The sequence below is a fragment of the Pimephales promelas genome, chromosome 5, assembly GCF_988280905.1.
Source record: "Pimephales promelas chromosome 5, fPimPro1.hap1.1, whole genome shotgun sequence".
Lineage (NCBI taxonomy): Eukaryota > Metazoa > Chordata > Actinopteri > Cypriniformes > Leuciscidae > Pimephales > Pimephales promelas.
In genome coordinates this window covers 37,355,036-37,383,035 of record NC_142773.1, presented here as the reverse complement: position 1 = coordinate 37,383,035, position 28,000 = coordinate 37,355,036, and the positions used below count along the sequence as shown (strand labels likewise).

The 28,000-nt window shown below is 38.1% G+C and overlaps 4 protein-coding genes across 6 annotated transcripts in view; 3 read left to right on the top strand and 1 right to left on the bottom strand.

The window, feature by feature from the left end:
* The window catches only part of dvl3a (dishevelled segment polarity protein 3a), a 30,357-nt gene extending 22,766 nt beyond the window's left edge, over positions 1-7,591 (top strand). The window contains exons 16-20 of the mRNA XM_039677502.2: positions 3,325-3,426; positions 3,493-3,629; positions 4,093-4,202; positions 4,308-4,375; positions 5,937-7,591. The gene's annotated coding sequence lies outside the window, so the exon portion shown is untranslated. The remainder of the gene's footprint in view (positions 1-3,324; positions 3,427-3,492; positions 3,630-4,092; positions 4,203-4,307; positions 4,376-5,936) is intronic.
* zbtb41 (zinc finger and BTB domain containing 41) lies at positions 857-7,538 on the bottom strand. Its single transcript, XM_039676078.2, has 10 exons — positions 6,368-7,538; positions 5,971-6,178; positions 5,015-5,084; positions 4,750-4,897; positions 4,541-4,670; positions 4,329-4,424; positions 3,297-3,403; positions 2,746-2,851; positions 2,530-2,618; positions 857-2,348 (listed from the first exon to the last, which is right to left on the bottom strand). The coding sequence occupies exons 1-10, from the start codon at positions 7,536-7,538 to the stop codon at positions 1,747-1,749; spliced, it is 2,727 nt and encodes a 908-aa protein (XP_039532012.2). The 3' UTR covers positions 857-1,746.
* On the top strand, positions 6,085-24,413 carry LOC120482092 (protein crumbs homolog 1). Of its 3 annotated transcripts, none has more exons than XM_089131429.1 (9): positions 6,085-6,222; positions 9,079-9,196; positions 11,025-11,957; positions 14,493-15,046; positions 16,214-16,379; positions 18,171-19,077; positions 19,198-19,239; positions 20,005-20,127; positions 22,919-24,413. In XM_089131429.1, exons 1-9 carry the CDS (start codon positions 6,199-6,201, stop codon positions 23,169-23,171), a joined length of 3,120 nt encoding a protein of 1,039 aa, XP_088987555.1. In that variant the 5' UTR covers positions 6,085-6,198; the 3' UTR covers positions 23,172-24,413. The 3 variants fall into 3 exon arrangements, with proteins under 3 accessions (XP_088987555.1, XP_088987556.1, XP_088987557.1); XM_089131430.1 differs by having other exon boundaries at positions 6,096-6,222; positions 9,090-9,196; XM_089131431.1 differs by lacking the exons at positions 6,085-6,222; positions 9,079-9,196 and having other exon boundaries at positions 9,210-11,957.
* A 269-nt stretch (positions 24,414-24,682) lies between these two features.
* On the top strand, positions 24,683-27,500 carry ahsga (alpha 2-HS glycoprotein a). Its single transcript, XM_039676079.2, has 7 exons — positions 24,683-24,970; positions 25,161-25,271; positions 25,349-25,433; positions 25,522-25,673; positions 25,762-25,866; positions 26,252-26,320; positions 26,797-27,500. The coding sequence occupies exons 1-7, from the start codon at positions 24,761-24,763 to the stop codon at positions 27,160-27,162; spliced, it is 1,098 nt and encodes a 365-aa protein (XP_039532013.2). The 5' UTR covers positions 24,683-24,760; the 3' UTR covers positions 27,163-27,500.
* Positions 27,501-28,000: the final 500 nt, after the last annotated feature.

Genomic DNA, 28,000 nt, shown 5'->3' with positions numbered 1-28,000 from the left:
CGGGATTAGAAAATAATTAATTTTCTCTCATTCACTTGCATTGACGATTTTTCAACCTAGAGGTCCAGCCGGGCTAGCGGAAGGGGCTGCTGTCGTCGCATGCATTCATACGCGCGACCTGTTCAGACCATAGACAGACAGTAAAAGCGGTTCAAACTAGGCTTCTTTACTATTTTGCAATGTATACTATTGTACTGTTTAAATATTTGTAATTTATATGTTTCTTCTTTATTCTTGTGGAAAGCAGATTAATTTAATTGGACAGGGTGTGCATGGGTGTGCACAATAAAGCCTTCGAACTTTAATGTGTTGTTGAACAAAAGAACTGCTGATATTTGACCACAGGGAGGCAGTGTGACTCCAAAGACTGAAATTGGCAAAAACTAGACAAAAACTGCACCTTCAACTGTACCACCATAGACATCGATATCTATACCACATTAGCTCTGGTCTACTGCTGACTTTTCTGTGAAAGTGACATTTTGCTGATTTTTTTTTTTTTTTTTTGCTGAATATTTACTGATTTTATAAAGTAAATGTAAGAATAAAATTTATACTGTTAATATTTTAAGATAAACACAACCTAGGTGTAGGCCTACTTGATTATCCATACATATTTTATTTAAATTGTAAAGTATTTTTCAGACCATTATTTCCTACGTCAGGCTTTACAGGTTTAAACAGATATAACGATTCATTTGGCAAACAATACTGGTTTCCCAAAGAGTGTGATCATAGCCTAATTGTTGTCTCTAAAACTTTTTTCCAACATCCCACCATGTGACTGAGCAACTAGACAAAAAAGAAAAACACAACAAACGACTGGAACAAGCAGTATAAAATCACTTCCTGAACGCAGAGTTCGAGAGTGCTTTATTTACAAGAACACAAGCAAAAGAGCTGTTTTCATCATTAACTTTGGTTAGGGGTTGTGAATTACTTAAGATGATTTGACACAAATAAAATAACTCATCGGCACTGCAGTTGGCATCTATCAGAATATGAACACAATCGGCTTATAAAGGAGACATTTATGCTGCGTTCACGTGCTATGGAAAATAATATTTTCCACTTGTGAACTGGTATTTACCAGTGTGTTGCGTTCAAGTGCTTTTGTTGTCGTAATGTGGTAAAAAAAAAAATGGAGATCCAGACCTCTTATTTAGCTAAAACTATTTTAGATTTCTTAAGTCATCTGAAACAGCAAGAAAACGATTTATCGAAACTCAAAAGGTAAATAATATGCTATATATTTTCTAGATCATGAATAGTATATATTTTTACCATTCACGACTCTTGCGGTCGTGAATGGTAAAATGACATTCTCTTGCGGTGCTCTCCACCATTTTGAAAAATTCAAAGGTTATCTCATCTCGGCAACTCGTCCATCAAAATATTCTACGAGTTGCCCAGTGGAAAATACCACATGAGGGGGTGTTCATGTGCATTTTCCACGTCGGCTTTTGGCATTTACCATAATTACCATAGCACATGAACGCAGCATTACACACAGATTCCATTTAGAGTCAAAGTTCATAATGTATGTGGACGATAGATTCCTCAACTCATTATTAGTGCTTTACTTCAATATTAAAGGAATAAAATTTGAATTCACTGTCATTATTTATTCCCCGTCATGTCGTTCCAAACTATTTTCTGTGAATGCATTTTAGAGTGAACAACGCCTTTAAGAACAGCACAAAGAGACCAAAAGGAATTCATGTAATAGCATTGACGTGCTGCGAATTAATGACTATGTTCGGCACTAGACATATTTTGTACAGATGAAGCTGAGTCCAGTCCCAACAGCGTGCCCAAGTACGACTGCTCTCGAGGGTCCAGCATCTGGTCCGGCCGCACTGGGTGCACTATGTTGGTGGGCTGAGGCGTGAGGGTGTACTTCTCTAAGAACACTAGGTCAGTGGCGGACTGGTAGCCCGTCTGCTGTTGCTGGCTCACAGCTGGAAGGACGCCATGTGCCGCCCCGTGCACCGTGCCCTCAGTCATCTGGACGGGAACGAGTGTGACGGGAACGCAGACATCAGCCGCCACGCTCTGAAGCACAGTCTTAGACGTGTTGTGGTATGGTTTAGGTGTTTCGTTTGATGGCAACGGGTCTGTCAGCTTGCTAGCGGGGGGCACGGGCATGTTCTGGTGTTGCTGGTCGAGCAGGCGGGCGCTGTGAACGTGGTCCACGTGGTACTTCAGCTTGTCCTTACGCTTGAAGGTAGCACTGCAGTGCGGGCAGTTGAAAGGACGTACGTCTGAGTGAATGACCATGTGTTTGGTCAAAGTTTTCTTGATGCGGAAGGTCTGGTTACAGATCACACACCGGTGGGGTTTCTCACCTGAGGATCAAGAAATATCGGATCAGAAAAAAATTGTGTAGCAGAAATGCTACAAATTTGCTGTTAAAGATTTAGAGGTCAAAAAGTTTGAAGTCATTCAACTGTTTGATGTTTTGTCTGAATTAATAAAAGTATTAATTTCTCTCTGAAAAACAATCTTTTTAATGGTAGCGTATTTTACCTGAATGCGTTCTGAAATGTGACATGAGGTTGGTCTTTCCCCTGAACTCTTTCTTGCACACCTGACACTGATGCACTACTGCTTTATACCTGTCAAATTACAGTACATGATCATGACATCACAGATCTCACACAACCAACATCAACTTGTATTGCATAACAAAGGCCGCATGTATCATCTCATAAACAATATTTGTGTGTGTGCGTGTGTACATACCTTCGCCAGATCTTCTCTCCCAGGTGAATGCTTTTATAATGGACAGTCAGGTGATCGGCACGTCGGAAGCATTTTCCACACTCTTCACACTGATGCGCTCTCTCGCCTACACAAAACAAAAGTTACAAGACTCTAATCCCACATACATGCGTATAGTACACATATAGTACCTTAAAGGAATAGTCCAAAACGAGGGGCATTCGAAAATAAACATTTTTGTAACCAGTTTCAGATCCCATTGATTCCATTATATGTTTTGCCCATACAATGGAAGTTAATGGGAACCAAAACTCTCTGGTAACCAACATTCCTCAAAATATCTTCTTTTTTGTGAAACGACAGAAGGGTGAGTAAATGATTATTTACATTTTTGGGGGTGGGTTGACAGTTTTAAATCCTAGTGAGGACATTTAAGGCATCACATTATGGCTGACAAACAGATGGTGAAATTATGCCACCTTGAATTAAATGCACGTGTGAAATTATTGTATGTTCAAATTTATATCTGGGGTTTCTGAGACCACAATCAAAAATGTAACTTTGAAAAATACCTGTATGAATTTTTTTGTGTTTCTTTAGATGATCATGGCGAATGAAGGTTTTGCCACATTCCTCACATTCATAGCGCTTGTCCTCATGATGAACACGAAGGTGAAGTCTAAAAAATAGACACAACAACAGGTAACAACACTGGTAATAAATAAAACTGTCCTTTCCAATTACTTTTAATCTTGTTCAAATATTTAGGTTTATTCATCGTCTGGAACCGTTTGGTTCCTAATGAAGTCCATTATATGGAGAAAATCCTGGAATGTTTTCATCAAAAACCTTCATTTCTTTTCGACTGAAGAAAGAAAGACGTGGACATCTTGGATGACATGGGGGTGAGTGAATTATCAGCAAAAGTTTTTTTAAAAGTAAACTACTCTAACATAATAAATGCTCTTGTTTTGAACTTTTCCACAACTGATTAATATTAACATTGATAATAAGAAACGTTGAGCAGCAAGATCATCATTATATTAGAACTATTTCATCATGTGACTCTGAAGACTGGAGTAATGATGCAGCTTTGATCACAGTAATAAATTACATTTTAAAATATATTAAAATAGAAAAACATAGAATAAAAATAGTAGATCACTTCCAGCGCTTGCACAGACCGAATCGCCCGCGCCCTCAGATCAGTTGGACTTGGCTGTGGTTACAAGAGGTAAAAACGATATAAATACTGTTCGTTTTCTCACAAAAACAGCTAGTTTCGTGTCTTAGGCCATCAACGTGTACTTAGATTTACGAGTCATTAAATCAGGTTTAATTTGGACTTCTCTGTGCATGCTCTTTGAGGTGGTGACCATAGACCTGCATTATATGATTGACAGACAAGAACGGTTTGACCTAAATATATCAAAATTGAAAATACTGCGGAAACACATCACACCTTGGATGCCCTTGAGGTAAGCTAAAACATCAAAAATGTATTTCAAAGTGAACTATTCATCAGCACATATTCTCTCACAATTCGTTTTCTTTGGTGTGTGAACCATGTTTCTTGTGTGTAGTGTCTCGGCACCCTCACAGACCTGTAGGAGCTTCCATGACGGAAACTTTGTCCGCAGATGCTGCACAGGTGAGGTTTTTCCCCGCTATGGATCCTCAGATGCTCTCTGAGGGTTGTCCTGAAAATATGTTCAAAGATTAACTGAGAGAGCTTGTTTATGAATAAAACATCCAACCATTATCGGCATTCGGTTTTGGTAATATCAGTGTTTTGAGCATAACAGCAGCTTCATACCTCTCACGGACCGATTTGCCGCACAGAAAGCAGGTCCATTTCCTCTTCCCCCCATGTGTGCACTCTATGTGACGTTTGCGGTTCCCTGTGTCATTAAACTGACGACCACAGATGTCACAAGGAAAGGGTCCTGGATATTGGACATTTTGTCAACATTAAAACACTTTTGGTGCTGTTTATTGGCACAAAAAAGAAAGGTAAAGCTTTACCCAAATGGAACTTTTCTTGGTGCTTCAACCGGGCAAATCGTGACTTGAAGTACTCGTCACAGTAGGCACACTTGAAGGGTTTGTCCTGTGAATGTAAGATCATGTGCTCCTCCAGATGGGGACGACGACTGAAGGACTTGTGACAGATCTGCAAAAGCAGCAGTGTTAAAGAAATGATACAGGCCACTGTTAAATTGTATGCAAACAGAATTTTATGTTAGCATTTTTTGTGGTCATTTGAATGTAAATAAGGCAAATGACTCACGTCACATTTCCAGCCTTCACTCTTCTTCTTCTTCTGAGTGAGAAACTCTTGGAGGTGGTCAGGGTGAAATCTGTAAGCAGACAATGTGTTGGACTTCGGTCACATACAAAGGCAAGGTAACAAACTATTTCACCAAAACAACACCAGAAGATGTACTGGAAACTACAGCAAGTGACTTTGCAAAACATGTTTCTCCAATAGATAGTGTTGTAGTACTCACGAGACCACTTTTTGATGGTCTCGGGATTTCATTTCAAGAAAGGCCATAACTGTGAAAATATCACTAATATGCCAGTATATTGACTAATTTTTTGTTAACATCCTTGCTTTTATTATATGTAAAACGTACTGATTCAAATCCAAGCAATAACGTCGCCTTATTGGTTATTGCTAATTATGTATTTTTGTTACCGCTGCCTTTCACCCATGTATTCATGTTCATGTATTATTAATAAAAGGTGGAGAAAAGTGAAGACTTTTTTTACATTCTGTACTAAACGATGGAAGTCACTGAATAAAGATGGTTTATTTCAGCTTTAAGTGTTAAATATCTCTATTTTTATGGGAATGTGGATCTTTCAGATCAAAAAAGGTTGGGAACCACTGTTATAAACTCATTACATGCAAAGTGAGATATTTCAAGTCTTTATTTGTTATAATTTTGAAAACCTGTTCACAATATTCTAATTTTGAATGTGGGGTTTTCATAAGCTGTAATCCAAAATCATCAATATTATTACAAATAAAGGCTTGAAATATCTCACTTTGCATGTAATGAGTCCATATTAGTTTCACCTTTTAAGTTGAATTAACTAAATTAAATTAACTTTTGAACAATATTCTAGTTTCACAAGTACATACATATGTGGATACCAAAATGTGGTATTTCTTCTGATTTTTGTGTTTTGTTTGTCATATTCAGTGAAATCCGGGATTGGGACGGGATGCCCGCTCACCTCTTCACGTGTCTGCTGAGAGTCTTCCTGCTGGCATGAAGCTTGTTGCAGAAGGGACATTTGTGCTCTTTCCTCTGGACGGGCGTATCACTGTCATGTTTCTTCTTGTGGACTGTGAGGTTTGATTTGGTGGAGTAGCACTGAAGACAGATGTCACACTGGAAAGGTTTTTCTCCGGTGTGTACTCTGGTGTGACTCTCGTATTTACCTACAAAATGAGGAAATGACATGGACACCTTGGATGACATGGGGGTGAGTAAATTATCAGCAAAAGTTTTTTTAAAAGTGAACTACTCCTTTAAGTTTTAAACTACAGTTTCAATATATTTGACCTGCATTATTAATGTATTGTTAAATAAAATAAGAGATAACATCCGTCAGCCTTTACGGTTCTCACCTATCCGATCGAAGGTCTTGTCACATTTGGGACACTTTAGAGTCTTTTTGTTAGCGGTCTGGACCACGACGGGAGCCAGTCCCTCTGGGAAGACATGAGCGGTGACCTCGGTGGCTTGGCTTTGCTCCTCGACAGCATGAGTGGATCTCGGTCCGGCCTCCTTCTGGGTCTCAGTCTGCTCTCCAGCCTCACTGAGTTCAGCCTCTTGCTTCTCACCATCTTCACATTCTGCCTCCTCGACCTCTACCGCACTGGAGCTTTCTTCTCGCCCCTCCTTAATACTTTGCTCTCCCAGCTCATTCTGTTGCTCTCCCCCACTTTCGTCATCCTCCTCCTCCTGCTCCTCAAAGGTACCATCGTCATCCTTTTCTTTCTGACTGGGTTTTCCAGACAGGGTGTGGCCATTTCCGCTCTCCTGGCTCTCAAATTTAGCAGGGGTCCTCCTCTGACGGCCAGATCTGCGGGTGGTGACCGCAGATGTGCTAGCCACGTTTTGCTCTTCCTCAACATGGCAACCAGCGCTGTGCGTCTTGGCCAGGTGATTCTCCAGAGACTTCTTGTAGCAGAATGTGCGACTGCAAAAGGAGCACTTGGCTCCTACCGAAGTTTGGACATCTGGGGTCTCCTGGGGAACTTGCTGAACATCACTATCTTCATCAGCTTGAGCTGGTGTCACCCACTTTGATAAAAGATTTACAGCTTCCATCATATCCAGAAAACAGGCAGCCTCACTCAGAGCAGGAATCTGGCCTTTTGAAACTTCAAATTCAGATGTGTACAGGAAGTTGAGCAAGTGTCCAAAGGTGGAGCCCTCTATGTTATCAATGGTAACATGGTGCAATTCAGAGTTTTCACTGAATTTGGCATGAAAATAGCCACTGCCAAAAGCCAAAACCACCTTGTGGGCATGATACATCTTCCCACTGACCATGAGAGTTATGTCACAGAACGATGGCAGTTTCTGACGGTCTTCGTTCAAGAACTTCAGGAAACAGCCATCACTTTGGGATATTTGCAGATGCTTCTTTTCCTGCGAAGAATCTTTATTGGCCACGTCAACACCGCCGCTGACATCACACGCCGTTGGTCCATCACATGTTGTCTCCTGTGTTTCTGTGCTACTGATATCCTTCACTTTTGACGGCTGGGATGGACTGACTTTCTTCTTCATGTTTAGGGTTTTCAACACAAAACTTCCATTTTTAGAGCTGAAAAACAGACTTACAGGGCACAAACACTGATTCTTTAGTACTTGGTCAAAACTGGGGTGAAAAAAATACATTTATATGTATTATACACACATAGTATATCCTGCAAAATATGGTTTTCAATAGATGGAGGCCATGTGAAATCATCATATATTGTTAATTTTTTCTTATGAATGACTAGATTTAGTAATGTTCATGATGAATGCCATGACAGCACACAAAGAGCTGCAGGTTGTCCTCCAGTGTAATACATACTTAAAAAATAATTACTATTGTTTATTTAAACTTTCACGTACATTATAATGGAAATATAAATGTCAAAACAAAAAACAAATACATTTTAAATACAAATAAATGGCACATTTATGTTAAGTACATCCTAGAAATCATCTCTGGTTCGTTTCAAAGTGGAAACAACAACAAAAATCTAATAGCTCGAAAAGAATGGGGCATATATTGTCCCATGCTGGAGCAAATTTAGAATAAACGAGTATAGTTGATTATGCATACCAGCGCTTCCAGTTGTCAAAATAATTTAATCATGTCACACGTCGAACCTATTTGTGGAGTTAACTTCAGACAGAACGAAGCATTGACAGTGTCATATATCATGACGTTTCGCGTGCAGTCTTGCACTGGGTGAGGAAAATGCCATAAACGAAACAAACACATTACAACACTGTCAGCATGCATTACAATGTACATACATTCATAAATCTAGTGCACTTCAAATAAGAACAATGCAAATCTGAAGTGAACTACCCCTTACGGCCCCCCATTATGTCATGCTCCCACAGGGCCCCTCCACAACAGGAGTGCGTTGACAAACGACCCTAAAATGGCCCATGGCAAACTGCGAAGAGTGACTTGTTTCTCAGTTCCAGTCTTACCTTTAAAAAAGATTAAACATGCGGTGGTGTTTTGGAGAGGTGTATTGTTTTTCCTTTGTATACAAACAAACAAAATTATAAGGTTATAAGACGCGAAGTGTGTCCTTTTTCCATCGTCCAGGGCTCCGACGTCTAAACAAGCTGTTTTGTCATTGGCTAAAGGCGAAACATCTTCCTGTTTCATTGGTTTACGTATAAAGCGAATTCCTCCACCGATAATAACTCCTATGTATAACTTGTAATTTAATGAAAGTTGATAATGTATTATTTTCATTTATAAATAATAACCAAAATAAATTGAATAACAATGACCGCGCAACGATAGTCCATTAGACGCGTAGCATTATGGGTAATGTAGTTGCCTATTTGCTGAATGCACACACAATTTAATTGGATTATAAATATATATTAAATATGATGTTTTCATTGTAAATATGCAGCCTATGTTATTTAGGCAATATAGAATAGTAATAAATAAATAAATAAACAAACAAATACAATTGTAAATATCAACAAAAGTTCGACCAGTCAAAAGTTGGAACATTATTTATTATTTTACACATTTTAAATGCGAATTGGCCAATACAGAGACAAATGTTATGCAATATTTTAGTTTCTTTACAGTCATAGAGTTTGGATTCTGTCTCGCGAGTCACGCCGGTGTTCGAGGCTATTCTTCCAACCGATTCCAACTGATTCCAACCGATTCCAACTTTGCCTCAGCGCAGCAGGTAAGCCTTAAGAATATGCCAGTAAACAGTTTTGTTGCAAAATAACATTCTGTTTGCCTACTTTTTATGGCTAGTATTTTAAACCATTAAATAAACTTCAGGCCAATTTTCTTTCTGATTGTAGCGTCCACCGCGTTCACCAACTCGTCATAATTCAGAATTCATTCAAATCATAATAGCTGATGCTGGCTTTATAAATTCGACTGTTTAATGGAAAAATTTCTTCAACAAAGCACAGCACTGAAGGCAATTTGGTGGCATAAATGCATGTACACAGACATGTTATCTTGTTTAGGCGAGTCAGAGCGGGCATAATTTTGTCTGTTTTTATGCTATATTGAATCTTTACACCGAATTTTGAGCAGGCACAGAGCAACCTTAACTTAACGGTGTAAAGAAAAATGCCTTAAGATTAGTTAATAACTGCATGTAGATGTGTCTTGTTAGAGAGCTGCCATAAGGTGTGGATGCGTGAGTCTCTCAGATTAGCCTTTGAGACCTATCCTGTCCCTGGCTTCACACCAGTTCATTACACATGTAAGTGCATTACCATAATCCCAAGACTTGCTGTGAACCCACCGAAGCCAGTCAGTCCTAAACACAGATGAATGAAGACGAGCTAAGGAAGTCTCTGGCGGTAATGGTGTTTTACGAAGCTGCCCTGCCTTCTTCAGAGCTTGTTTTAGGTGTCCTGTCTGTATACAACTAAAATCATGTCAAGTGCGGCCATATGTTTCTGGATGATACTGTTGCTGTATGCAGGTAATAACAGTTGTATCTTGTGGGGTAGTTCTGGATACCATTAGAAACCTGCTTGTTTGTACTTTTTGTTGATGATTATTGTTAATAACATTGTGGAATAAGTCTAAGAATGCATAATGCTTTTCTTGCATCAATCCTCACATTTTAACAGATGTGTGTCTTTAGATGTATGTAATTGGCTTGCTTCCATAAAAACTCAAGATGCTTTCTGGATGATTTTGAACATTATTATTTTATTTTTTTTTTACCTTTTGCAGTTCGTGCAGCATGAAAAATCATAAGTTAAGAAAACTTTTTGTTGTATCAACTTAACAATTAAAGTTGGTCTGTTCTTTTATCAAACATAATATAATAATTTTGATAAACAAAAAAAAGTTTTTTACTGGTGAATCCAAGTGCAATAGTAATTTTAAATTAAGCTGAGCATTAACATTATATAACAGTGATGTAGAACATTTTTATTTTGTATTCTAATTCAAATATTTATGTCATAAGTCCCCATGTTTGAGCAAAAACACACGCTATTTAATAAGGTGAGGTGACTATATTTAATTTTGAACTTTTTCTAAATTCAATAGTTCAATCAGCCTAAAATAGTCTTTGTTTGACAAAATGAAAGTTGTTTTTTTTTTTTTACAGTGATGCTGTCATTAAAAGAACATAGCAAATATTTTGGAAATCTGAAATTCTTGTTGACGATTTTCTCTCAAATTGTCATGCCCAGAAACATAATGTGTAACATGTTTTAAACAAAAATTCTGTTATCAGTTACTCATCCTTGTGTCGGTCCAAACATGCATGAGTCATGGAGATGAAAGGCCCAAAAATGTCTCAATCCATATAATAAAAGTCAATGGGGTCCAAAACATCAAACAGCTGCAAATGTTTTCAATCTTCTGATGTGGGAAGAGAATAAAGTCATACAGGTTTGTAACGACATGATGGATGAGTAGATGACGTCATTCCCATTTTTGAGTGAACGTGATATCTCCAGGTCAGATATGAAGTCAACCAGTATTGATAATGTTCATGCAAAGTCTTGAAACTTGTTTCTTCTCTGCCTCAGGAGTCACCAGTGGGTGTGATCCAAACCTGTGCATGAATGGTGGTGTGTGCGTGAATCAGGATGGACAATACAAATGTCAATGTTCCCAAGAGCGCTATAATGGACACCTCTATGGGGGGCCGAACTGCATGGTGGTCCTGCTGGGCTGTGAGCGTCATTGGTGCCAGAACGGGGCCACTTGCCATCCATACCTGGACAAAGGACGACATCGATACAGCTGCATCTGCCCTGAGGGCTTCACTGGAACAAAGTGCCAGACGTCCACCACCTTCTCTTTTGAAGAAAGTGGATTTATCCAGGTGCAGACCATCCTCACTGACGCTTTTGAGCCCTTGAATGTCACTCTGAGTTTTCGCACATTGCAGGAAGAGGCCACTCTGCTCCAGTGCCAAGTTGAAGATCAGCTTCTTACCCTGGAGTTAGTGGATGGAAAACTACGGCATACATTGCAGCGAGCCCAGGACACCGAAAGCGTTCTTCTAGAGCTCCCAGCGAGGGTTTCCGACGGCCGCTGGCACACGGCGAAGGCCTCGCTGCACAACAGCATGTTTGGGCTGAGTCTTAGTGACCCGTCTTGTCCTGGAGACTTGTGTGTCATGGAAGTTCAGATAGATCAAGCAGAGCCCGAATTAGGTTCAGGTCTATCCGAGTTGACTGTGATGCAGAATCTCTACATTGGCGGAAGAGGGGAACAAGGGGCTGGTTCAAGCTTTCTGGGATGTATGCGGGATGTGTGGTTGGATTCACGCATAGTGGTGCCTGGATTGGGACAGAGGGCTCCCATTAGGCAATTTAATGTGAAACAGGACTGTGGTGACTGGGACCAATGCAAGGAAAACCCGTGCCAGAACAGAGGCAGATGTGTCAAGACAGGATGGAGGAGTTTTAGCTGTGAATGTCATCGGCCTTACGAGGGAAAGAACTGTTTAGAGGGTATGATCTTTTTTTTTTTCCTTCTCCAGTTTACTTGTAAACAAGGTATGGGTTGGACTTCATGTAGAATTGTAGATTAAAGAGGACCTATTTTTTTTGCATTTTCAACTTAGTTTAGTTTAGTAATGTTGCTGTTTGAGAATGAAAAATGTCTGCTAAGTTACAAAACACAAAGTCACTCCAAAGAAGAGAGTTATTCTCTGTATCAGCTCGCACTGTTTCTGAAATCCCTGAAACGCCTCTATTGCAGTCTTAAGTTTTTTTGCGAGAAAGTACACCTCACAATATTCCTCATTTAAGGGAGTAGTTCACTTTTAAAAATAACTTTTGCTGATAATTTACTCACCCCCATGTCATCCAAGATGTCCACGTCTTTCTTTCTTCAGTCGAAAAGAAATTAAGGTTTTTGATGAAAACATTCCAGGATTTTCTCCATATAATGGACTTCACTGGGAACCAAACGGTTCAAGGTCCAAATGAGAGTTTCGGTGCAGCTTCAAAGCGCTTTAAACGACACCAGACGATGAATAAGGGTCTTATCTAGGACCCTTCGTGTCATGACTCCAAAAAAGATTTGTTCATTTTGATAAACGAGTTTGAACAGGAGAGTCATGAACGCGCATCACAGAGCAGAGCAAGGCAAGCATTTGAGATTATTAAACTTCAACTTTTTAATTTATTTTTTAAATGACCGATCGTTTCGCTTGATAAGACCCTTATTCATCGTCTGGTGTCGTTTAAAGCCCTTTGAACAGTTTGCAGTTTTCACTGAAACTCTCATTTGAACCTTGAACCGTTTGGTTCCCATTGAAGTGCATTATATGGAAAAAATCCTGGAATGTTTTGATCATAAACCTTAATTTCTTTTCAACTGAAGAAAGAAAGACATAACTGAAATAACTGAATAAATAACTGAAATAACTTTAAATAACTGAAATGATATTTCCTAAACACACTCAGCGGTTGACCAATCACAACACACTGGTGCAGCCATACACATAGTGTACACATGTACACATAGTCGCCCTAACAGAGTGTAGTTTATCACATATGAACTTATGATCCATTAATGTTGAAACCTGAAAGTGTTCGTTTGAAAATGTATCATTTAAAACAACACAAACTTCTTTCTAAGTGAAAAGTGTGATTGTGCTGTCTTGCTTTAATTAATTGTCATTTATTTTGATATATGCAATGACATTTACACATTTTTAAGTGTGGCTTTAGTGTCGTTCCAAACCTGTATGAGTTTCTTTCTTCTGCTAAACACAACAGAAGATATTTTGTAATCAAACAGTTGATGGACCCCATTGAATTCCATAATAAGAAAAGAAAGTCAACTGGGTTCATCAACTGTTTGATTACAGACATCTTCAAAATGTCTGTTTTTGTGTTCAACAGAAGAAAGAAACTCATACAGGTTTGGAACGAAATGAGATGGAGTAAATGAACATTTAAAAAACATTTAATCTTTCCTGATCACCATTTATCTCTACAACAACGTCACTGCTCAGCAAAGAATCTAAATTTAGCGCCCCTCAGAGGGTCAAATTTAGTCCCAAGAGATAGAATGAGATTAGAGCGCTAAACGAAACACTTCTACAACACCCAGACGTAAACATGCCAAAGCAGAAGGACAGCCAAGCGAAGGATAAAATCAGCCACACCTGAACTGTGGATTATAGAAACGTGATATAAAAAGGCACGTTTAATCCATGCTAACTTTAAATTAGACCTATCCTGCCAAGAAAGCTGTTGCAGTGATTTATTAAATCTCTGTAAGTGAGGAAAACAAATATTTTTGACAGAACATATTTTTTGAACTCTATGTTTAGAAGCATTCCATTTAGTCATAATTGTCTTATTATTATTATTATTATTACAACCACCACAACAATAATAAAAATGTATTATAATATTGTTAATTATTTTACATATATTTGTTTTATTATTGTTGTAATAATTTTTTGCTGTAGTAAAACGATTATTTCCATTTTGTTGCATTTTACTGTTACATTTTATTTTTATTATTGTTATTATTTTTTTATAATAGAGCAGAATGAATAATATTTGATAAAAAATAAATAATATTAACATTTATATAATAAAAATACAAACCCTTTGAATACTACGAATAAGTATTACTAAATTTAGAAATATTCAATTTTGTCATATTTGACTGTTTGTCTTAATATTATTTTTATAATTAATGTATTTATATTAATAATAATTCTTTCCATTTTGTTACATTTGACTGTCACATTTTATTTAGATGATTATAGTTGTTGTTGTTATTATTAACAACATTATTGTTTTTATTATCAACACTATATTTTCTATAGTAATGATAATTATAACTCTTTAGAATATATTTAATTTTGTTATATTTTATTTGAAATCATAATAATAATAAAAAATGCTACTAATAATAATGACATATTTTTTATAATGTTAATAACTTTATATTTAGAAATGTTCCATTTTGTTTGTTACATATTATTATTATGCACTCATCTGATCTATTTGATTTCGTAGAGTATGTTGCTGCGAGGTTTGGCAATGAAGATTTGGAGAGCCACGCTCTGTTCAGGGTGGATGAAGACGACCCAGGTGACAGCACTACCGTGTCCATGTTCGTCCGCACGCGCCGCTCACAGGGCCTGCTCCTCGTCCTCTCCAACAGCACCAGTCAGTACCTCCGTGTCTGGCTGGACAATGGCAAGGTCAAAGTTCAGATCAACAACTTTGAAAGCCTGCTAGGAAGGGAAGTGGTCAACGATGGCCACTTTCATCTCATAACTGTGCTTGTGGAACTGGAATCCCTGTCCCTGTTTATGTCTGCTAAGAGCCAGGGTCGCGTCCCTATCCGTCGCGTGCTGGTCCAGGCTGGGGACGCAGTACACGTGGGAGGCTTAGCGGATCGCCGTGCATCGCTAGCCTTTGGGGGATACTTTAAGGGCTGTATCCAAGACCTCCGTATGAATGGCAGGCGCCTGCAGTTCTACCCAGTTAGTGTCCCGGTGAGCTCCTACAGGCTCGAGAGTTTGCTGAAAGTCACACGCGGCTGCACTGGCGACGACTCCTGCAGTGTAAGTGACGTTTGCAGATCTATAGCGCCTCTGCTATAAAGTGTGGTCCAATTTGCAGCTTATTCTGGACAGGAAAATATCTAACTGACAGAAAAGGTTGATCTGGTCGACATGAAAAGTGAATAGTATATTTTGCTTTTATCTGCCGTTTAGGCTGGGTGGTACCGAAATAATGGGGAAAAACGTATTTCGATGGTTTCTTAGCATAAACAATTGTCAGAATTAGCACTCGTTTCGAAATTATCAGCAACAGTATTTGTTTGAATATTTTGAATGACTTAATGAATATTCAAATATGATGAATATTTACATAATTTAGAGTGTTCACTGTTCTGGAATATTAATGCTTGAATTTGTCCACATTTAAACCCTTTTAGAAGTATGCAAGACTTTCATAAATGTTCAAGTATTATGAATGATCACCCCACAATATTTAAAATTCTGGATGATACTTGACTTCAACCAAACCTTTTTAGAAAGGTGCTAAACATCCTAAATTTGTTTAATCGTTTTGATATTTTGTCAACTTTATTCATATTATGAAATATTTAATAAATATTCTTGTATTATGACTTGTTACGTCATTCACAATTCTGGATTAACGTTATACTTTTATAAATTTGCTTTGATAAACTTTATAACTATTATACTATAAAAATGTTCATGTAGTATTACACTGTAAAAACATATTGTTGGTTTAACTTAAAAAAATGAAGTATTTAAGTTGATTTGACAAAAGAAATAATGTTGTGATTACAAATCTTGATTGTTTTACAGAGTATGAATGATCACAACATTCAGAATTTTTGTAATTCGGGAATAATTATGCTTTGTTTAATCCAAACCTTTTTAGAAATTGGCTTAATGTTCGAAATATGTTTGACTATTTTGTAAACTTCAAATATTACGAATCTTTTGATAAATAATCATATATTATGAATTATTACATAATTCACTCACTGTGTTCGTAATTCAGGAAGACGTGTTAGACCATTTTGCTGTTTGAGACAGACCCCAAGGGCCTGTGGACAGCAGTTTGAGAAACACTCCTAAAAAAAAGCAAACAAATATTAAGTGAAATTGAAGATTTAACATGTGAATGAAACTTGATTTTTGTTTAAAAGGACAGTATGTACTGTAATGAATGATTGTGTGTATATCTTCTAGATCAATCCCTGCTTGAATGGAGGTGTGTGCTACTCCATGTGGGATGATTTCACGTGCAGTTGCCCACCTAATACGGCAGGGCAACGCTGCGAGGAAGTCAAATGGTGTGAGCTGTCCCCATGTCCCACCGCTGCCATGTGTCAAGCACACACTCAGGGTTTTGAATGTAAGTATAATTATGTAAATGTTCCAAGAGGAGTATCTGAACTGTAAGGAAAAAAGTATTAATACATCTATAGAACATATCCTCAAGTTCAGATATATAATTGCTAATTGTCATGTGTAGCTATTAGGGGTGTAACGATACGATTCGATACATATCATGATACTGAACTCACAATATATTAATGGTGATACTCCAAGACATATGGTAAAAGGTTATCAAAAATGCACTGTTGATTAAAATGCTAAACTTGGTGTTACATTGTGGGTGTAAATGAATATGCTTGGACTTGGTGCTGGTAACCCAATGCACAGGACAGTGGTGACACGGCAGAATAAAAATATTCATGAATTTGAAGCTGAAAACAGAATTATTTTAGATGAATATGCTTGCACTATATTACTGAGTAGATATATTTGAAACAATGTTGGCCACTTTTTACTGGTAACATTAGACATTTGGCATTGTCAGGACCCACAAATATGTCCCCATTGCATTATTAAACATTATAATCATCAATATATATAGTACTTTAATGTATTACTGACACCAAAACTCCATAAACTTTCATTTTTGGTGAACTATACACAATACACATTGTCACTATCCACGATACATATTGTTGCATTTTTCAATTCCGTTATATTGTGACATGATATGCTATTACACCCCTAGTAGATATACTAGAGGATTTATGAAAGCCTTGAAAGATTATCCTTTGTTGGATTTGCCAAGCCATATTTTCTGCCCTAAAGCATTGCATGAAGCGTGTTAATGAAGCGTGAAATTAAATATGGTGCTGAGGGCTTACACTTTGGAGGTAAAAAGAAAAAAGGGGGTCTGTTTATTTATGCCTGCTGAAACTGGCAGCACCTTTAGGATCCTTTAAATCCCTTTTGATTTAATCATCTTTTAAATGACAAGTGGAAATTCATCAGACTAAACATAACTAGATGAATTGTGAATTATAATTTTAGACCAGTCGTTCTGGTTCCAGGACCACAATTGTCTTTTTTTACAACAATGATCAAAGGTCCTGTGGCATTTTTGTGTGTTTTACTGAATAAGGATTAAGGATGAAGATTTTTTTTTACTCGCATAATTTCTACTAGATAAAGTATTTTAGGGCTTGGCATAACTAAATGTATATTCTTTATAATTATTCCCATGAAGAAACAATGAAAACTTTAGCCTACATACAATAAACAAATATATCTATTTTTTGTTTTGTTTCAGCTAATTGTTCAGCTATTTGATTTAATATTGTTATTATTATTGTTATCATTAACTACAACAATAATAATATTAATAATTATAACTATTTAGAAATATTCATTTTTGTTTTGATTTAATATAATTATTATTAGTAGTAGTAGTAATAATAACACTGCTAATTATAATAATTATATGTTAATGAAAACTTTACTTGAAATAAAATAATCACTAACTGAAAAAAAAATTATATATATATATATATATATATATATAGTATATAAACATTGATAGTATGATACTAAAATAACACTGGTACTGTGTCTACATTGATAAATTGAGACAAAACTTTGCCAAAAAATCTGTTTAATCCAAGTAAGTAAACTTTAATGTAAAAAGTGTGAAATACTGAACAGCTTTTGAAGGCAAATAAGATATGCAGTCGCTTATGGAAACATAATCGTGGATGTATATGTAAATTCTGGTTATATATGTTTATATATTTGCAATGAAAGAGCTTTGGAGAAATAGATTATCTTAAGTAAAGAGTTGATTGATGCTTCTTTCCTGCTCGCTTTGCAGGTGTGGTCAATGTCAGCCTCCAAAGTGACAGCCACATAATCACCTATCGTGGTAATGGAAAAATAAAGCGATATCTCAGCAGCATTTCAATACATTTCCGTACCAGGCAGCAGAACGCGACTCTACTACATGCTGAGCGGGATGCTCAATTTATTACCATTTCTATCCAAGATGGACATGTAGTTTTAGAGCTGCAGGGAGAAGAACTATCCCCCTATTTGTATATACACAGTCCGGACCTGGTTAGTGATGGACAGTGGCACAGGGCAGATTTCAGCATGGACAATCCAGCCTTAGAGTCATCCAGATGGAGACTGGTTCTGGATGAGGACTGGGAGAAACCCTCCATCTCAATTACAGCCTCAGAAGATCTGGATTTCCTGAGAGAAGATGTGGACATCATCTTAGGGGGGTTGGGACCCAATTCGGAGGACAACTTCGCTGGCTGTCTTGGTTTGGTGGAGATTGGTGGCCTTGCATTGCCATATTACAGCGACATGGAGATGAACCTTCCCAGGCCCCAGGAAGAGCACTTTCTGAGAACATCTGCAACTCCCTACATTGGCTGCTGGGGATCTAATGTCTGTGAGCCTGACCCATGCCAAAATGGTGGGGTTTGTGAAGATCTGTTCAACCTTTTCAAGTGCCATTGCCCATCTGATTGGGATGGCCAACTCTGTGAACTGACTGTAGACACTTGTGCCTCAAACCCTTGTGTTCATGGAGCCTGCAGAGGGGTGTCAGCAGGATATGAGTGCTCGTGTGATGTGGGCTACACCGGCCGACACTGTGAAATGGTGGTCGACGTATGTGCGAATCACAAGTGCAGCAATGGTGGAACATGCCTAAGAGGACTGAAACGCTACGCATGTCTCTGTCCGAGAAACACGACAGGACCTTACTGCAGGTGATGATGTTCCCCATGCTCATCCCTCCGATGCATCTTTCGACACACAAGTTCTTCTGCAATATCTTGAAGTGTTGACATTCTTGGATATTTGCGTGTTAAATTCCATTTCTGTTTCAGGGAGAGAGTTCCAGAACTTCCATGGTATATCGACAGGTTTCCGTGAGTTTGACTTCTTACAATATGCATTAAAGGTGCTGTAAGCCAAAGCCTTTACATGTTAGAAATGGTCCTTCACAAGGGGGTGATCATATTAGAAGTCTGTTTGGATGTTTGAAAACCCCAGCCAACCGATATTAGCCAGCCCGAAAAAGCAAAGTAATTGATGGCAGAGAGCGTTTCTGATTGGCTAGAAAAATTACTCTATTTATAAAAAAAATTAAAAAATAAAAACGCGGCACCAGTGCGTCTGAACACACCTCGTTTTCAGATCAGCACACCAATGGGCGCACAAATGGGCGGAATTTCATTTGCTATTTAAAAAACATAACGCAGGATGGGAAAATGATAACTGCGTTGGGCTGAAACTAGCAAAAAAACGCTTGCATCACGCCTGGCGCATAGGGCGCATAGTTTCAAAATCACTCTAATTTAAAAGTATACAATAAGAGTCCTATAACAATAATGGCACAGAGTAACAATATTATTGGAATCACTTTCCCAGCAATATTTTCTAGTTGACTAAAAAGATAAAAACATTGATCAGCCAATCAGAATCCATACTGCTTTAAAAAGCTTGACAACTTAACTACAGCGTGCACTTACAATAAACAAAGATATTGTGCATTGATGTGGATGCTAATCAAGTTATCTTTATAGTTATCATTCTTGGAGTGAACAGGCCTGAAGTGTTAATAGAACAGACCTGTAGTAAGTCAAAAATGAAGTCTGTACCAAGCCTCATCCCTTTATCATATTTTTCTCTAGATACCCTAAACTGCCTGTGTCTTTCTGTGGGAATGAGAGATGGAACTACAGTTGCTTCAATGGTGGGAATTGCTCCTCTGTAGAAGATAATTGTGAATGTCTACCTGGATTCACCGGACAATGGTAAAAATATTAAACCACAGAGGTTCAATTAATGTGATAACACGTGAATAGGTGAAAACCTATTGATGAGAAGTGTGCTATTTTCTCTCTCAACAAAAACTTAAAGGAGTAGTTCACTTTTCAAAAAACTTTTGCTGATAATTTACTCATCCTCATGTCAACCCGCGGGTCGGGTGGGGGCGGGTAAAGAAATTGTCACTTTATTTGCGGGGAGGTTGGGGCGGTTCATTCATATTTTTTTTATCCATGTGTGTTGCTTGTAATTTCCAGCCTATATTAAACATTTGGAAATATCTATTTTCATATTTTTTAAGGTTATTTGATAAGGTTACAATACGATTGCCATAGCAACGTAACTTGCGCGAGGTTCCCAAACCTTTGGTGTCACGTGACCCGTCACGAAAGCGGCGCGCCAAGCGCCCGCCGCCAGCCTCGACGACGACAACAACAGCAACGGAGAAATATAAGTGAAGATTGAAGACGAGGTGCGGGAGAAATTGAGGTCAGGAATATACATATTTAAAAGAAAAAAAGGTCAGGCTGCTAATCTAATGTTTGGGAGCGGTTCTTCCCATAAGTAGTTGCAGCAGGAGACAACAGTTTGACGTTACCTGAAGTGCAACTCGTGTGAAAATATACAAACAGTAGCGCCACAAAATGGGCACTTCCAGCATGTCAAGACATATTTGTGGGGTCTAAGAAATAAAAAAAATGGTTTAGCCTATTAAATGAATACAAATGCTGTTTTGTAAATGTTGAAAATGTTTATTAATATGACCTGATTTATGGTTCACATTCATAATCGTCTGTAGTTGGCAGTTTACAAGGCGATGTTTCCAAGCACTTTCAGGCTGAAATAAAGGCTGTTTTCATTTACATTACAATGCCTAGTAGCTACTACGTCTATTTAACGGTCGCTGGTGCGGGGCGAGGCGGGTTGTAAAAATAGAGACAGTGGTGCGGTCCGGGCTTGGGCGAGCCAAATAATTTCATAAAAGCGGGACTCGCGGGTTGGAAAAATAGCCGACCCGCGCATCACTAGCGCAAAATGAACAAATCTTTTTCCGAGTCAATTTGTTAGTTTCGTTCGTTTAATGAACAAAATGACTCGGGAAAAGATTCATTCATTTTGATGAACGAGTTCGAACAGAAGAGTCACGAACGCACATCACAGAACAGAGCAAGGTGACCATTTGAGCTTATAAAACTTAAACTTTTGTTATTTATTTATTAAATGAGCGATCGTTTCGCTTGATAAGACCCTTATTCATCGTCTGGAATCGTTTAAAGCCCTTTGAAGCTGCACTGAAACCAGGGTTCTCAAGTTTGAGCAAAAGCTTGGAGTGAGATCACACGCGGTTAGGGGAGGAGCCATAATGAAGCCCCGCCCCACCCATCCCCGCCCCCAATTTTACCCATTGTTCATAATTAACCAGAACAAATTAAAATTATAACAATTAGTAAATCTGATAAATGACAGAGCAATTCATCACATCAAATACTCTTTAATGCAGTATTACAAATATAGCTAACCAAAAATATAACAAATTGCTCCAAACAGTTTCAAACAAATCTTTAAAAATTGCATTTTGATTTTTGAATGCGTCTTCTATCTAGACGAATGATTTATTGTGTGGTGGGACATTGAGAACAAATGGACAGATTAGAGTGCACCAACTCTTCCACTGTCTCCTCCTCTAATTTGGCAACCTTTTTAGGGGGCTTACCTTTGGTGCCCAAAATGACAAAATATTTTCTGCTTTTTTCCTGACATCTTTGAAAAATACAAATGCAACATTATGACAATGATTAAATATTACCCAGAGCAATCTGCTGTAATTCATCCTTAATGTAACTAGAAAGACTATTAATATTACAGTATAATATAATTTAAAATAAAATCAGTAAATCTTCATTCCTTTCCATACCCACTAACATTTCTCTTAGTTTCAGATAACGTAAGATAGCCAAACTGAGCCTGGTTGCAAAGTAGTTGTAGAGTTTTTGACTGCATCAATAATACTGTACGATGGGCTACATATTAAATGTTCTAGCCCAAAAATGTTAGACGAGCTTCTTCCAACTGACCTTCTTCTCCATCACGACACATGTGTTCGCGCGATGTTGTTGGTTACCTAGTAACGAACTTACGGTGGCCGAGGATGTTCCGTCCATTTCTGTGTGTTCGCGCTACTGAATGACATGTCATGTCATAGACATATATGTCTATGATGTCATGTATAGATCAGTGGTGCACGCAGCGCGCATATATGTTGCCTAGTAACGAACGCAATCTGGCGGAGATACGCGCTGGCGGCAGGAAACTTCACTTTGTTTGCCTGCGCCTCGTATACAACGTTAGAAAGCTTTCAGCCAGGACAACTTGGTTGGCATTGCCTTTTCAGCGTGAGAAATACACAGTGTGGCGTGTGAGCGTGTGAACCGGTCGAAATGAGTGTGTCTCACGGCCAATGCGTGAGACTTGAGAACCCTGCTGAAACTGTCTTTTGGACCTTGAACCGATTGGTTACCAGTAAAGTGCATTATATGGAGAAAAATCCTGGAAAGTTTTCATCAAAAACCTTAATTTCTTTTCGACTGAAGAAAGAAAGACATGGACATTTTGGATGACATGGGGGTGAGTAAATCATCAGCAAAAGTTTTTTTCAAACGTGCACTACTCCTTTAAGGGCAAACCTAGTTTTTTTCTGCCTACTGTTTGTAATGTGCCATAAGATAGCTCTTCACTGTGTCAATCTCTCCATCTGAGATGACTGATCTTCTTTGACAGGTGCGAGCTGGAGCTGGATGAATGTGCATCTGACCCCTGCCTTAACGGAGGCTTCTGCCGTAACCTGATCAACAGGTTCCTGTGTGTGTGCGAGATGAGCTTTGCTGGTGACCACTGTCAGATTGACGTCAGTGACTTCTACGTCTATGTGTTCCTGCTCCTGTGGCAGAATATCTTCCAGCTGTTGTCATACCTCATTTTGCGTTTAGATGATGACCCAGAGGTTGAGTGGAACGCAGCCAATGATGACTAGGACTAAAAACACTTCCAAAACAGACACTCTGAGGACTCTTGAGGAAGATGTGAGGTGATGTTGAATGGACACAAACACACTCTAAGCAGTTGACCAATCACAAAACAACCCATCCAACCAAAACAATCCCATTCAACCAGCAACCACTATGCATTTAACCACAGGTTAAGAGCTGTCGTTCCAACCACACAACTTTGCGATGCTGTTTGCGAATGTTTGTTGGAACAATGGTTTCGGGAAACATCGACTCGTTGAACTATGCTGATAATGACGGAACTTATGAACATAGTTAGCTAACGATGCTTTTGGGAAACGCACCCCAGCACTTTACTGACAGACTATGAAAAGAGGTGTTGCAAAAATGTCAAATATGTGTAAATTAAGGCATTTTTAAAAAATCAATCATATTTTAGTAGACCCCAAAAACAAAATCATGCATTTCAAAATGGTCATAATTGCTCCCCTTTAAATATTAACATTATGAGTCGGTTTTCTGAATCAAATGTAGTTTAAGAACCAAACAATGAGAAAACCGATATATGATTTTTAATCCCATCATAAAATGATTTTTTTATCAACTGGTGTTCTGATTTATGAATGTATTTTGATGTTTAATGTTATTTTTTGAAGTAAATATGCAATCCTAGCCTTTTATATACAGTATCAATGATTAAATGACTTTATTAGCTTTCCATTATTTTACCCCATTTTGCAGATTTAGTTTTGAAATCTAATAAACTAATCACAAAAATAAGAGCATTCAATTAATATTTAGTTGTTTCTATGCAGCACCTGTGTATATTATAGTTTTGGCTTTGATTATAAATCCAAGATTGACAACAGGTTTCAAACTTAAATTTGAAGTATTTAAATGTCTGTGTTGATTGTTGAATGGCTGTTATTTTTTATTTTATTTTTTGAGAATATCACAGAGATTAACAGAGACTGGTAATGGCCAACATTAAATAACATCCCTCATATTGCTGACCACTGGTAGTAGGATTTCTTCAATACTCAGGCAAATAGAGGCTCTTCAGAAAAACAAGTTTACATTAAGTTATGTTTGCTTTTCATTGCTGGCTGTTTGATAAGCACCAGCAACAGCAAAAACACACTTGGAGGCATCTTTCTAAAAATGCTTGAAATCTGACATTTAAACTTTTGCAAAAAAAAGTGAGTCAAACATAAGGCTTTAGCTTTTCTTTTTACATTTTTAAATACCACATGTGGTGTGGATTCATTAAAAAATAACACAACTGAAGAATAACTGGATGTAAAGCTGACTGGACTGACTTCAATCAGGTTCTATACATGTGTGTTTTATCAGGACATGGTCAAAGTTTAAAAGCACCCCTGCTTCCCCAAACCAACCTTTAATTTGAACACCCACTCAAATTACACAGTTATGTTTATATTGGCACTCAAAGATGGTTCATTGGTGTCATTTACGTAACAGAAGTCGGAATGTCGTCACGACTAAAGTACAGCGTATATATGTATATAAATATACACACACAACAAACCAAACTCTGCCACCTTCTATACGCATATAGTCTTTGCTTCGGGCGTTCAGGTTATTGCTGTTCAGCATGCAAATCTTGGTTAAAGTGGCTGTTCTTGGGCTCCTGGTAATGGGCTCTTGGGCTCAGGGGGTGATGTCCACTTTCAGCTTGGCTCCCTGTGATTCCCCGGAGGCTGAAACGGCAGCTCTGGTGGCACAGGATTTCCTCAACGCTCAGCACACCCACGGTTACAAATATGCCCTGAATCGCATTGAGGAAATCAAGATCCTCTCCAAGGTATGACAATCGATGCTCATGATCCACTAAGCTTTTTTAAGAATACGAGACCTGTGCAGTTTCATGAGATTTTCGGAAATGTTTCATATAAATGTTCATTTGTTGCACACTTGGGATGTCAATATATCAATCCACACATTTTATTACAGGCATAAATAGGGTTTTAATATTTAAAAGTCTCTTTGTATAGCCAGGTCAGCCAGACACGTATCTTCTGGAGTTGGATTTGCTGGAAACTACATGTCACGTCTTGGATCCAACACCAGTGAGCCTGTGTCCAGTCAGACAAAAGCGAACTACGGTGAGATCTGTTCAGTTAACTTTATTGAAAATATGTCGTATGTTGCATTTATCTAAAAGGATCTGGTCCTTGTCTAGGCTGTTGAAGCAGATTGTGATTTTGCCCTGACAAATACAACTCAAGGTCTGTCTGTTGTGGCATTCAAGTGTAAAACCGAAACAGGTAAGAGGACACACAACAATTAAACAAATGCACTTTTTGTCATCTGATTGGGAAAGGAGACTTTGTTTTTTGTTGTTGTTGTATCTAGAATCAGAGGATGAATGCCTAGGCTGCCCTAGCCTCGTTCCATTTAATGACACAGATGGCCTCCAACTCATTGAAAAGTCTTTAGATAGTTTCAATAAAAACAATACGCTAAACAAGTTTGCACTCCTTGAAATTGGACGAATGGCATCCCAGGTAATGTAAATGGTATATCAGAATAAGTTATTATTAGAAAATAAAGCTCCCTATAGATAATATGGTACTGTTTTCTACTTTTTTTCAGATTGTCAGTGGTGGACCCAAATACTTTGCAGAATATGCCATAATTGGGACTAACTGCACAAGTTATGATGATGACATATGCATCCCTCAGAATCACACTGTTGCTGTAAGAATATTTAAATGTCTTGAGGGAGAGAGAGTTTGGCTAGTGTTCAGCTGGCCGGAGTAGATGACTCTATTAACCTAAACACCTTCCTGATCTATTGTGCATAAGACATTGGTGCTCCACCTTTGAAGCAACTTTACTTTTCAGATGATTTCACCAAGCCCTTTTTTCAAACCCCACTCCGTCCAACTGCCTGGCTCTATTCCTCATGCCCTCTTTTCATGATCCAGTCAAATCCCACAGATAAAAGTCTCGTCCTACATTTCTTTCTTGTAGAATATCCTGTTTTGCTCAGAAATCAAATCAGATTACAGAAGCAAAATGGGTTGAACAGTCTTTCATGTTGACTTCAAAGTGTCTAATCCATATTTGTGCCTATTTTTAGATTCATGGCCTCTGTCGAGCTGAAGGTTCTGCCAATCTGAATGATGTTGACTGCAAAATCTTCAGCCCAGTAAATACCTCTTTGTTATTTTACACTTGTCAATTTAATAGCTGCCTTAATCTAATAAGCTTTTTGTATAATTTAGACTTTTTAATAACGTGTGTATATATATATATATATAGTTAAAGTTTCAGTAAAGCATTTTTCTTGTAGACATGACATGATTAGGACAAGTTAAATGAATGCAAACAAAAAAAATGCAGGTCAGTTATACCATTTAATGTTACAAACAACCAAAACATTAATCATATAGGATAGGTGAAGTGTGTAATTTATGTTCCATGTGTAACGCCAAAACATAAAAATGGTTTCACTCACTCCCTCCTCTTCCCTCAAAGTCAGTAAGCTTGGTCAATGTTGCTATTCAAGGCCTTGCACCAGTAGTGGCACATAAATGACACACTGCACATCTAACTTTAAACTCAGAGTTAACCGAAGCAGAGATTAGAGGAAATTAAATAGACCTATTTTTTTTTTCATAACAGACCCAAACTGTTGACCCCGCGAGCAATGCCACAGTGCGAATCCAACAACTTCTGCATGCACACACCTTTGGACCCCAACATCACCCGACCATCCATGACCTCAGACATCACAAGCTGACTGCACTTCATGACCCTGCGAGAAGCGGCCTGCTCTCAGAATCGGATGAATCAGCTGAGGTAGTGGTGGTTGTGCCACCAAAGGAAGCGCCGGTTGTAAAGAGGGAGGTTTCTGCACCAGAAGGGCCAGCAGTAGATGCACCAGTAGTGCCAGAATTAAATGCAACAGTAATGGCAGAAAAACCACTCATTCTTTCAGATCCAATCCTCCTCGCTCCTATCTGTCCAGGAAAAAAGAAACATTTCTGACTTGTTCCTATTTCATGAACCATCCTATATACAGTAGTCGTCATTTGAAGTCGATCAAATCCTTTCATTAAAGTTATACATGCATTTTGAACAATACCCAACTTTTTTGATCCACTTCAAATGTTGACTACTGTAGATAAGATTAAGTCCTACTTGTTTTGGTCTCCTGACTTATCCTGTTGAGTTTTGAGATTGCCACCAAACTTATAACTGCAATCAGTCAGGATTAAATGCTTTATAACAAAACCGGTACAATTCAAGGATATCCTTGTTATTCTGTGGTGCTGAAATAAAATGTTTACCTTGACAATATGTCATTAAATATCGATGACCCATAAGTGGGACAGAGATTCTCTAATGTTGGTTATAAATGCTGCCATTTCCAAAGGGAATATGTGCTTCACATTTTTGATAGACATTCTTATCTTGAGTTTGTATGGTTTTAAAGATTTCTCATTGATTGCGAGTTAACATTACCAGTCATTTTATAATGAAAACCGCTATCAAATGAAACACTGTATGGCAAGTGGGGGTATGTACATGTAAGTGATTTTTTTCTATAACATGCACACCTGAGAAAATCAAGTTGACTTGTATTTCTGGTAACGGTGGCATGGACACAGTATATAAACCCATAGGTACCCAAAAAGTGCCAACATCTTGCAGTTTCGCTCAAAAGCACAAATCCTGAAGACCTTGATAATTAGGGCTAGAGCTAAACTCTGCTGGAAGGGGATTCTGCACGAACTGAATTGGATAGCCCACCAACAAACACTTGTTCCAAGTGAGTGACGCTAAATTAACTGCAATCTGTACATGACTCGACTCAACATGAGGA

Excerpts from the sequence above, each read along its gene's own strand:
- LOC120482092 (XM_089131429.1), top strand. The coding sequence starts at position 6,199 with ATGGACACCTTGGATGACATGGGG. Across the intron at positions 9,197-11,024 it reads ACTTTGCCTCAGCGCAGCAG|GAGTCACCAGTGGGTGTGAT; the intron begins GTAAGCCTTAAG and ends TCTCTGCCTCAG. Across the intron at positions 19,078-19,197 it reads ACGACAGGACCTTACTGCAG|GGAGAGAGTTCCAGAACTTC; the intron begins GTGATGATGTTC and ends TTTCTGTTTCAG.
- zbtb41 (XM_039676078.2), bottom strand. The coding sequence starts at position 7,538 with ATGAAGAAGAAAGTCAGTCCATCCCAGCCGTCAAAAGTGAAGGATATC. Across the intron at positions 3,404-4,328 it reads CGTCATGGAAGCTCCTACAG|ACTTCACCTTCGTGTTCATC; the intron begins GTCTGTGAGGGT and ends TCTATTTTTTAG. Across the intron at positions 2,619-2,745 it reads GGAGAGAAGATCTGGCGAAG|GTATAAAGCAGTAGTGCATC; the intron begins GTATGTACACAC and ends GTAATTTGACAG.
- ahsga (XM_039676079.2), top strand. The coding sequence starts at position 24,761 with ATGCAAATCTTGGTTAAAGTGGCTGTTCTTGGGCTCCTGGTAATGGGC. Across the intron at positions 25,674-25,761 it reads TTGGACGAATGGCATCCCAG|ATTGTCAGTGGTGGACCCAA; the intron begins GTAATGTAAATG and ends ACTTTTTTTCAG. Across the intron at positions 26,321-26,796 it reads ACTGCAAAATCTTCAGCCCA|ACCCAAACTGTTGACCCCGC; the intron begins GTAAATACCTCT and ends TTTTCATAACAG.